This window comes from Diuraphis noxia, unplaced genomic scaffold (genome assembly GCF_037042655.1).
Source record: "Diuraphis noxia isolate RWA-SAM2 unplaced genomic scaffold, SU_Dnox_SAM2 contig0001, whole genome shotgun sequence".
Lineage (NCBI taxonomy): Eukaryota > Metazoa > Arthropoda > Insecta > Hemiptera > Aphididae > Diuraphis > Diuraphis noxia.
In genome coordinates, this window is record NW_028301711.1 from 37,079,657 (window position 1) to 37,092,546 (window position 12,890).

At 26.6% G+C, this 12,890-nt stretch overlaps 1 protein-coding gene across 1 annotated transcript; it reads left to right on the forward strand.

Moving 5' to 3' along the window:
- The first annotated feature begins 9,500 nt into the window (after nt 1–9,500).
- Nucleotides 9,501–12,619, forward strand: LOC149060639 (uncharacterized). Its single transcript, XM_089229913.1, has 7 exons — nt 9,501–9,609; nt 10,149–10,262; nt 10,405–10,528; nt 10,701–10,847; nt 10,898–11,374; nt 11,641–11,921; nt 12,063–12,619. Exons 1-7 carry the CDS (start codon nt 9,501–9,503, stop codon nt 12,617–12,619), a joined length of 1,809 nt encoding a protein of 602 aa, XP_089086039.1.
- The last annotated feature ends 271 nt before the right edge of the window (nt 12,620–12,890 follow it).

Consider the following 12,890-nt stretch of genomic DNA (forward strand, 5'->3'; position numbering starts at 1 on the left):
TTATTTGGTTTTACAATGATTGCCATGCTTTAGTTCAGTGACGTTCTTTCAAACGATTATATGCAATGATAGGTATTTTTAGTAAGTCACGTAGATTTGCTTGAGAAAAAAAAACTAGTGATAAATTAACGGTCTTTTTACGCTGTATGATCGTAACTCCCTCTGCGTTTGTTGATGTTAAATAAACACAGAAGTAACAACTTACATACGGACTCAAAACACTGGGATGAATATAATATTTAGTGTTATTTTTCTTTTTTGAGATTTTCGTATAAAATTATTATCTCGATAACTTTTATATTGTAATTATATATTTTTTTGTATGCCTAAATCACTTGTACAATAATATAAATCAAAAACAAGTAAGTATAAAACTAAATAAGTAGGTATATTTAACTACACAAATTAGTCCACATTACTGATATTAATAATACGGGTAATCCACCACGTGATTCATAATAATATAGCACATTAGTGGCGAAAAAAAAAGCTTTAAGTTTGAGAGGACATTAAATGAATTTATTTTTATGGAGATAAATACTCCTTAGGATATTAACATTTAACTATAACACATATGCTCATCTATACAAATGTAATGTAGTATAACCTGAAAAGATTTTCGTTAACTAAAATATGGATTCTTGGGAGTTACGTATTTGATTATGCCGGAAATATACCATAATAAAAATGATGATTTTTTGATGATGATAATTTTTAGAACACTGATATGCGTACCTACCTATTTAATCTGTGGCTGAGGGTACATTGTACCCTAGTTATTAAAACATGTAATAGGAAAAACCACCATATTTATTTAATCAAATGTTCAAAAAACATAAAGATGGATCTATTTTCTGCATATGTATTTTATTTAAGGATACACTGTATTGGTTTAATTTTAGAAACTATTTTGATTCGAAATAGTTGTATTTGTATTTCAAAATATTTAATTTAGTAACTGAATGATTACATCACATAATTAATTAGTTATTGATTTTACTACCTATGTAGATAGTAGCATTTCTCGAATTATAATCAGTGAATTATAACTATATATCTCAAAAACTAAATAACTTAATAACTCCAAAATGATAATTTTTAATTGATTTGCATACTGAATGCTAGCATTATTAGGCATACATTTTCTAAAAATGTAGCTTTCTAAGTAGTTTGTAATATATTATTTAAGCTGTAATAATATATTATAAAGTATATTTAAAAAAAAATCAAAACAATAAACAGCAAACATATATATGTATAAATGTGTATAATTTGACACTTTAAACATTTCGGAGAAACCTTATTTAGTGCATTTTGCAATAAATTCACTCCATAATAAATTACCTAGCTTGAAAAACAACTAAAAAAAAAAACTTAGGCAAGAAATTATTTAAATTCAATGCTATTTCATTAAGTATCTACATAGATAATTCATGCTTAAGTCAGAGTAGTAAAGTAAGTAGAATACTATTACCTAATATATTATATTATTTGATATTTTATGTCTAGCAATACATGTTCATATTTTTATATCGAATGAAAAAATATATCTGTATAATCGTTGGGTATTTTTCTTATAAACCGTTTCAACATTATAACTCAGTAGTTTCACGAGCCAGTCAAACTTCTTAATATCAGAAAAAATATTTCCAAACTTTTGAACAAAACAGCTGTGATTATTTTTATAATTTACATATATATTACAATTGTATGAATGTAGTAACCTATTAAATTATATTATTTCCAAAGTTTTCAACAGACCATTAGTAAAATATTTGTTTGCAACAGAAAGAATTTGTATATAATATACACTAATCGAAATCAATTAAAAAGTATTTTGTTCTTTCTTAAATATTATTTAATATATAAAAAATGTTAAATAATATAATTATTAATTATACTATATTATATGAAATATTTTGATAATAAATAATTTTACTTAATTTTACTTAATAAAATTACCCTATGTATATATAGTTACAAGTATCATATACCACTGAAATTAATACGAGTGTATACATATTTTATTCATCTATAATCTACATGCATCGTGGGTACGCCTGATTTTTAATTTAAGATTAATAATTTGTAATAATACTGATCTTTTCAAGCGAAAATTATAATTATTGTAAAGGTACGCAGATGACACCTTAAATAAGACATAAAAGTTAAAGAAATAAAATGTAATAATTATTTTTAATATTTTTTTAATTCCTTAAAAAACTATATGCTGTCATTTAATATGTTAACTATAAAGTTAAGATAAAGTTCCTTATAGTTTTGAATTTGTTTGTATTAAAAATATATGATTTTAAAGTTACTTTGATGAACAGATACGATGATGTTATTTGATTATTGTTACGTTAGAATGGTAGTAGGTATAAAGGAGTTCAATGTAATGTTTAAGACGTGAAATTTCGTAATATTAACCAAAAGTGGTAGATATTTCAAGAATCAAATACTATAAATGTGTATACCTACAGTAATGCAATATGCATTGTCATTCCCTTTCCCCTATTCCTCCTTTTTAATTTAAACTTATTGAAATTTCAATATTTAGAATTTTTAAATTTGATGATATCATATTTTTAAAATATTTAATTTATTTGAAAAAAAATTATCATCTTATAGCGAAGCAATTTTGTCTGTTATGATGTTATCAGAATCATATTACATATTATATTTTGTACACATATTTTCTATTGATTTAAGGTGTTATGTTATTATGGGGGGGGGGGGAGTACAGTTGGTTTTTGGACACATATGTATATGTGTCACAAGGTGTTGTTACTAAGAATTATAATTGTAATTGTAAACCATTAAGGAGATGATTTTTCCTAACATTTTCTATACTTAAATGAAGAGTGATAACTACGGACTATCTATTGATGCTATTTGTGTTGCCTACGCTAATTAATTAATCATAAAATATTTACAATTTAGATGCCTACAACTTACAAGGATCATCAGATATTAATAAATATGATAACCTTTGAATAATAATTAGAATGTTTAGATGCGGTGATAAACGATTATAGAATATTTACTAGAAACACTTAGCTTCTCTATATTTAAAGCTTTTCATTTAAATGCTGTGTTTAATGTTAAGTTTGATACTCTTGGTCTACTAAATTTTAAATGCCCACTAATGATAATAGTTTGTTACAATAGTTCAAAAGATATGAGGCTATGATGTTTTGATTTAACTATATAAATTCATAATTCTTTGTTTTTAGAATTTTTCAGAATTGTTGAGTACACTAAAACCTAGACTAAAGCTAGAAAAAAAACCAACATTTCTGTATGATTATTAACACACCATCTATATAAACTCGATCGAGTACACGTTTATTTTTGATACCATTACCACTTAATTTTGTTTTTATAGTCGTTGGTTTCTATATGGTTGCTCATTGAAATAACTTTTATGCATAAGTTAATTGAATTTAAAAAAAAAAAATAGTTTTAAATATTCGAATTCTATTGTGTGCAATGTGCATAATATTGTATGAAACACTCTTGAGTTTGGAATAGAAACAATAACCATCGCTCTGTTGTATCTGATTTGGCTATTGTGTGTATGCAAAACATGTAATAATAATATAATAATCATAATAATTTGATAACGAATAAAATGACGATGTTTTTTAGGGTACATTCGAACTCGTAATTTAATCATAAGTACCTATAGCTGAGTTTAATACACATCACACGTACCTAACTATACTAATTGATAAGTACAATAATAACGGCTATGAATTGTCTATATGTGCCCACATTAATATTATATTATTGTATATGGGTTAACATAATGTTAAATGATTATTATAGCTATATACGAAAAAAAACATTATGATTTATATTTTTATGACTGTAGAAATGCGCTACTGAAAATCAAATCTAATGCTGCACTTATAATTAATTTCAAAAATAACAGTTGAGAGGGATAATTAATTTTTTTTTTTGTGGAAGAATTTACTATTTGGAGTAACCTTTATTGGTTTAGGTTGATCCTTGTTTTCCTTTCATAATCCAACACATATAGTGATTAGTGGTACGAGTAGAGCGCTTAAATTTTTTCCTTTGGGCATAAAATGGCTTAAAACAGCTTAATATTATTACGTTTATATGCTATTACTTACATTTATAACGTTAATAATTAGGTATAAATGTAAAGTATCTACGCTGTAAGTCATATTATGGGATATAGGTGAAAGGACGAAAAGAACAAATGGCTTGACATTTTTTCTATTTTATAGAATGGGTTCTAATCTCTTTACATTTGTTACTTCAGAAAACTTGCATATATATTTATAAAAAGTTGTTTCAATATATAAATTTATCTTCTTAAATGAAAAAAATTATAATATAATATGTTATGAAGAATTGTATGTAACATAACTATTACTATAGTATAATAAAGTATAATATTAATTTTTTAGATTGAAAAAATATAAATATCATTATAAAGATACAATAAAAATGCAATAATATTTTTGAAAATACAAAAATATTTACTTGAAGCTTTAGCAATATTATAAGACTAAAATAAAAAATATATTTCTCATATTATTATAATAAACAAAAGCGAAAAGATAGATTTCACTCTTATTGAAAATAATGTGAAATATGGGAAATATTTAAATTTATTTTTTAAATTTATTAATATATAATTTTTTCAATACACCAAGTATTTTTACAATGCTATTTAAAAATTTAAAATACAATATCATGATATCTCAACCATATTTAATGTTTTATATAATGCTACAAAAAACTTTTTTATGCGCGTGCAATTTATAATATACAAATCTGGATTCTAGTCATAAAATAAACTTATCCATGCACATCAAAATAATATTGATATTATCTCAATTATAATACTGTCGAGTATGGGATTTTTTTTTATTATGTGCTGCATCTTTGGCTATTTGGCTATCGTAAATGCAATACGTAAATAAAATATCATAGAATTTAATTCCACATGTTTTAATATATTTTAAAAATCGTATATATAGTCTGTTATTATTTAATAATTTCGAAATCCCACATTATTAATATGTTAATTTTAGAAATTTAATATTTGAAATGTATCAAATATTATGTATCATGTATCATAGTTGTAGTATTATAAAGGATAATAACACGAGCTAATATAATTTGACTTGAGTGCAAAATGTAAGTCTGGTCTTATGCATTTGAAATTACTGATTAATAAATTCATTATTAGAGGTTATTAGATTTATGGTAAGTATAACCAAATGTGTATATTATTTTCTAACCTATTGGATGATGCTTTCTGTATATCTTCCGCATAATTTATTTGTATATTTATAGATACGGAAAAAAGCAAAATATTTTTCACATATATCTACTCAAATATAATTTGTATATTTTGTAATTATTTTTGTAATTAGTATCGATAGATTAAAATAAGTATGTTTAAACGTGTATACTTTTGTATTTTGGATAAATTCGTCTCAATTCATTGAAGCTTATCAACTTTTGATATTTGAACTAAAAAATATCTGTGTTTTATACGTAGTTCATTAAAGGAAAATTTAAAGTATATCTAAATTTATAAAAAAAAAATCTATTTCACAAATAAAATATTGAAATGGACCAACACTGTAAAATCTTGAATAATATATTAAGTGTTTTACTTATTATGGTAATCACGTTAAGTACATATCTTTATTGTATAAATAATAACCATAATAATTATATTATATGGTATTAATTAATATAATATCATTGAATAGTCATACTTTACCATAATCCAAGTGAGTCTTCATAGAATGTCTAATTATTATTAAACACTCTGTCTTGTGATCCATTAGATTAAACTTTCATCGATTCACTTGTGTGTCGCGGACAATACAAAATATAACGATGGTGGTGACAACATAAACACATTGGTTATTTATATTAATGTACTCTTATTATTTGTTTAGTGATTAATGTATAGATTGCCTGATAGTTTTACCTATATAACATTAAAAATAAATTTTACTTGTAAAGCATTAAAAAAAAATGTTTTGTTTTTCAGATAGATACAAAGTGATTATCATTGAATTATATAAATAATATTTTTAAATAAAAATGTTTAGTTTTTAAATACTTGCTAAATTATATTTCCATTCAAATTTTGAAGATATTGTAAACATGTTTATACACTTTATTGTTTTTTTCCATATTTAAGGTTCACTAAAATTATACCTAGATGCATAAGCAAAGTCCACAAAATTCAGTTTATAATTATTTTAGATTAGTGGTTTTTATGAATATATATTATAAATGTATTCGTATACTATACCTTAATTATAAATGATTATAATAATTTGTATGTTGTTGTTTTTTCATAAACCTATAGATAATATTATATAATGTTTATAAAACTCTTATGCGTATATAACCTCATATTTGGGAGCTTTATATTATTAATATAAAAAAAGTAATTACAATGAAGTTACTTATTGAATATCTAATTGTAATATATAGCTATAAACGCAATACTGACGTTATAATTAACTAATGTTATAATTACTAGTTTTAAAAATATGAACATCTCGTTATTTCAGCCAATCAACATCTTTCCATCTATCCCATTGGTCTACAATACGTGGAATAATGTATACTTACAAATATTGTTTTATTCAGTTTACAAAATATGTTCATGACGTTCTTGTAATTAATGAGCATAACTTACATTTTATAATATATCACATGTGCATCGTGTACACAGGTATTAAATAGTTTTTATTAAAAATTATATACTTAAAGTTTCAACAAAATATCAATATAACGTAACAAAAGTGATAAAAGTTTATAATTATCTAAATTATTATCATCCTGTTGTTTAATATTATAGTATAATGATTATCGTGAGCCTATAGAAATTAAATATATTTATTAAAATAATTCGTTGTTCTATTTCATAAGGATTATTAATTATAAGTGCATGTTATAAAAAGTACCTATGTAAGAAAGGTTTTATGTAATAAGTAATAACTGATATAAATGTTAAGTAACAAGCTCATTTATATGGATAGGATTGCATGTGTAAAGCACGTTTAGCATAGTTGCTATAAGAAAGCTGGTTAACGTAAATGTTCTTATAATTTGAGATTCTATTTTATTGCTTTAGGTTATATTTCAATCAAAAGTGTATACTATGTTTTAATGGTTCACGATAACCAAAGAGTTTCAAAGCATCCAAAATTATAAATATACGTGAACATCGATTTCCACTCTTAATTTAAGTCAAAAACAGTGCCCAAAATAGTAGTGTATTCGACACAATCTAACACACTATATTTCCTGCCTACTAAAGTATATTACGATACTATCATACAATTTAATAATACTACCAATTCATTTTGTTGCAATCGAGAAGATATCAAATTTTTGATCGTTGTGCAATACTTGGTATGGACCAGTGTAGGCTTGTATACTAAATAATATACACGATTCACTAAGTGAATATCCATATATAGTAAATACCAAAGTACTTCACTCATATAATATTATCCTTATGTAATTGTATATCAAATTACTGAACACAATGGAACAATTTGTGATGATATGCTTAAAATTCTGAGTACCTAACGGCATTTGTGTAACAAACTATCAATAGATTTTTTTTTTTAATCGTTCATTTATGAACGTTCGTAAGTTTTTGAGTACTTATAAACATAAACAGCCAGTAATTAATTATTTAATCTGCAGCAGATAGAACAAACAAATATACTTACATAGTTGAGAGTTCAATTATGTGGGCGGAGAAGTACTCACCAATGTTCGGTAAATTACCTGATATTCCTTCATTCCATATTTTGCTAGGGCGTAACACGTTTCCACAGGGCGGCACCCGTTTCACCCAAAATCAACCTTTCCCGTTTCGCCCAGATACCCGTTTCGACCAAAGCCATTTTAGTCGTTTTCAAATTAAGTTGGCAATGGGTTTTAAATAATATAATACATATATTATTAAATAACTTTTATTATTATTATTAGCTATTTTTAAAAAGTACTGATTATTTTAAAATAATTTTGTATAGCATTTTTGATAAAATTAACTTTAAACACATTTTTTGACGTGCTTTTTCTAAGTTTTTAAAGCATTTTTTACAATTTGTTCATAAAAACATGTCAATGAACAAAAATACTGTTGTGATTAACAAGATACCTACTTTTGTAAAACTGCCAACGATACTAATAATTAATTATATAGCACGACAAGTTTTCGTCGATAACAATTTTATCATAGCCAGGACTTTCCGCTCAAATTATCGACGTTATATAGGTATCTATTACAAGTTATCTCGGTTATTAGCAACCAATTAGTACATCCAGAACTGCTATTTTAGTCTCGTAGTTGTAGTAAAAAATAATATTATAGTGTTTTTTGTATTATAACTGTAATAATGTATAATTAAATATGATGTATTTTATAAAAACTTTTCCTATGACATTTTTTAAAAATATTCAATAATAATTATAAAAGTTATATAATGATATATGTGTTATATTATTTAAAAACCATTGCCAACTTAATTTGAAAACGACTAAAATGGCTTTGGTCGAAATGGTTATCTGGGCGAAACGGGAAAGAGGTTGATTTTGGGCGAAACGGGCTGCGCCCTTTCCACCAATACCCGTTTCCACCAAAAGTGTATCTTTCCCTTTTCCACCAATATACGTTTCCACCAAATGAGATCCACCTAATTGTTTGGTTAATTTACCAAACAATTTTTATACTACGCTTATATTAAAACCTTTAATACAGTAATAAGTTTATTAAAAGTATTAATGCTGGATTGAAAAAAGTGATATATTAGTGTATTTAGCTATGTCTATACTGTACCTACTCATATTATATATAATTGGTTGATATTTTTTTTTCAATCGTAGAATACCTATACTTTTCATGGGTTTTTTTGGATTGATGTAAAATGTATATAATATACATAAATATACACACAATAAAATCAATGTATATTGTACGTTTATTGTATTTAATTGTATGTTAAACCGTTATTGTACTTATCTTTTATGTCGATTAACCATGATAATATCTAACCGGACAATATTTTACGAACAAGTGAAAAAGTTGCACAGTTTAAATAGTGCATTACAACTGCGTGTGTGTTAAAATAAAACGTAATTTTTAAAATTTATAATTCTGTGATGGCTTAAGTGATTGAAAGTAAACGTGGAAACAAAACACTAATACTAAACAATTTTAAATTGTTTATTGGATTAGTTAACAAATCTAATGAAAATATTCGTTGGCGATGTATTTAAAAAAAGTTGTTTCGCAAAAGTGTATACTGATAATAATAATGAAGTATTATCTGATCAATAAATTATACACAACCACGAACCGTATACAACAACAGAAATTGAAAGACAAATTATAAATTCGAATTGTAAGAGAAAAGCAGTTGATGTTCCTTGTACTAGACCTTAAAAAAAAAAAATTGAAAGAAATATCTGAAATGGAAGGTACGTCTGATTTTCCAAATAATGATGTAAAGCAATTGAGAAAAAATATTTATGACGCTCGTAAGAAAGTGCTACCAGCAAACCCAAAACAATATTTCAGAGGTACATGAAACATTAAACAACATAAATACAAATACGAAACAAGGTGAACCGTTTTTGCTAATTAATGATGAAGAAAAACATATTATAATTTTTACAATTGTACATGCGAATTGAACATGCGATTTTTATGTGAAATAGATGATTTATATATGGACGGAACTTTTAAGTATGTAGCTAGATTTTTTATGCAAATTTTCACAATTCGTGGTATCAAAAATGATCATTATATACCATTGGTTTTTTGTTTATTACCCGACAAAAATATGAACACGTATATTAATACATTCAAATTTATTGTTGATAAATGTTCATCGATTCATCTACGTTTATCACCAAAAAGTGTAACCACTGACTTTGAAAAGGCGATTTTAAACTCTGTTAATGAAATTTGGCCACAGAAAAAAATAATAGGATGTCGATTTCATTTAACGCAGGCTTGGATCGTCAACTGCAAAAGCTCGGATTGTCAACCGAATACTAAAATCAAACATCTGAAATTGGCATTTGGATACGCCATACATTTGGTTTACTTTTTTTAGAACCGACTGAAGTCACTGAATACTTTGTAGAAGATTTTATGTCAAATCGACCTATCGACGAACGAGTTGAAAAATACTCAGATTATTTATTAGAGAATTACATTGATGAAAATAGTATGTATTCACTGACACTTTGGGCGGCTATGCCGAATAACCAACAACGGAAAACCATGCGAATCATTTCATCCGAGGTTCAATCAAAGTTTTTATAAAGAAAGTCATCCAATAATAAAATGGCTAACCGTTCTAATAACAGAAATTCAGACAAACGTGTACATCAAATTAAAAAGTACTAACGTATCAAATAATCCACAAGATCATACTGTAAGAAACTGCCAAAAGATGGATCCGAAATGGACCAAACAGTTGACAGCAGCGCTGTTTGTATAAGCATAGACCTTTATATGCTTGAATAGCACATTTAATAAATAAGATGTGCTACTGCGATGCAGAAGGCAAGGGGAAACCACTGCATTACTACTCCCAACACACAACCATGATCTCATCTAATAACAATATAAAAGTTACTAATCATGAACCTTGATACTCAAGATTCGGCAGGAGAAGTAATGAGGCTTCTCAGGTCGTCAACAAGCGAAAATCTCATCATAAAACAGATAATACTTTCAAACAGAAAAACAAACAAAACATAATAAATATAGGAACATGGAATGTAAGAACAATGCTTAGAGCAGGGAAGTTAGAAGAAGTAAAAAACATAATGATCGAGAAGAACATTGATATTTTAGGTCTATGCGAAACCAGATAGGCAATAATGACTTTAATAGCGATGAATTCAGAATTATAACAAGTGGTGGTGATGTTCAAAGACAAAGAGGTGTAGCGTTAGAAGTGAAAAAAAAATGGGCAGAGAATATTGTTAACACATTTCACGTGAATGAAAGAATTTTGTTAATAAAGATAGAAACTCAGAGTGGTAGTCTAATAATAATACAAGTTTATTTCCCAACATCTAATAGCACAGAAGAAGAAATAGAAAGTATATACGAGCAAATTGAAGATACCTTAAAACTTACTAAGACAAATGATGGATTAATAATTATGGGATATTTTAATGCTATAATTGGGGAAGAATATGATGAAAGGGGATCAGGAAAGTTCGGTTTAGGATCCAGAAATGAAAGGGGAGAAAGATTACTTGATTTCTGCAATCAGTACAATTTAGTAGCACAAAAAACTATGTTCGAAGTACCAAAAAGAAGGAGGTACACGTAGACCTCTCCGGGGGAGATAAACCGTTACCAAATAGACTACATACTAACAAAATCTAGTGCCAATACTCTAATAAAATCATGCCATAGCTATCCAGGTGCAGAAATTGACAGTGATCACAAATTAGTAGTAGCTAAATGTTGCTTAAAAGGCCCAAAGCATAGAAGGCAGAGAATAAGGAATAAAAAACAAATAAAATAGAATCTACAAAGTTTGAAGAATCCAGAAATAAAAGAACTGTTCGCAAAACGTACAAAAGAAAACGTGAAGCAATAGATTGTCAAAATGATTGGAATTCAATAAAAGAAAGTATATTAAATGCAGCCAACGCAACATTTAAAAAAGAAACGCTGAGGCCTAGAAAACCGTGGATAACACAACAAATACTGAATTTGATCAAGGAAAGGAACAACTATAAGAAAGATGGGAACTATCCACAATACCAAAAAACAAAAAACTATGTAACAACAAAATGCAGAGAAGCAAAGGAAATATGGATGAAAGAAATCTCAAAAGAAATTGAAGACAAGATAAGTAAAGGTAAGATGGAGGGTGCATATGACATAGTTAAATTAACATCGTTCCAAAATAGAACGAAAAGCAGTATAGTTAAGAATAAAAAGGGTGAACTATTAATTGATATGGAAGATATAAGTGATTGATGGAAACAATATATCGAAGAGTTATATAACGAAGAAGACATCAAAGAAGAGACAGATTACATTGAACAAGAAGCTGAAGTAAGAATAGATTTTAAAGGACCGGCGATCATTAGGAAGGAATTTGATTTTGCATTGAAACAACTTAAAAACAACAAGGCAACAGGACCGGATTTAATGAAAAGCGAGTTATTGAAGAATGCCGACGAAGAAGTGAAGAACATCATTTACGAAAAAATACAAGTCTGCTATGTTACAGGAAATATTCCAAATGATTTTACAATAAGTAAACTAGTCACGATTCCAAAAAAAAGCAATACAACGGATTGCGCTAACTATAGGACTTTATCTTTAATATCGCACACATCGAAGATTTTGCTAAATATAATAAAAAACAGGATAAAAGTAAAGGTAGAAAACAATATTGATGACGATCAATTTGGTTTTAGACCTGGAAAAAGAACAAGGGAATCGTTTCTTGCATCATTGAGAATATTACTAGAGAGGAGAATGGATATGAATAGAAGCACTTATATAGCATTTATGGATATAGAAAATGCATTCGATAACGTCAAATGAAGAACATTATTTAAAACAATGAGTCAAATAGGCATAGACTGGAGGGATAGACGTATTATCTTCCAACTATACAAGCAACAAAAGACCCAAATTGAAATAAAATATGTTAAAAAATACGCATTGATTAAGAAAGGAGTAAGACAAGGATGCTCTGTGTCACCTTTGCTGTTCAATATATTTATTGAAAGTGCCATTGAACTATTTGAATAAAAAACGAAAGGTGTAAAAGTAAATGGAAGACAAATACACAGTATATGATTCGCAGACGATA

Excerpts from the sequence above, each read along its gene's own strand:
- LOC149060639 (XM_089229913.1), top strand. The coding sequence starts at position 9,501 with ATGGAAGGTACGTCTGATTTTCCAAATAATGATGTAAAGCAATTGAGA. Across the intron at positions 9,610-10,148 it reads CCCAAAACAATATTTCAGAG|AACCGACTGAAGTCACTGAA; the intron begins GTACATGAAACA and ends TACTTTTTTTAG. Across the intron at positions 11,922-12,062 it reads TGAAGACAAGATAAGTAAAG|AGTTATATAACGAAGAAGAC; the intron begins GTAAGATGGAGG and ends AATATATCGAAG.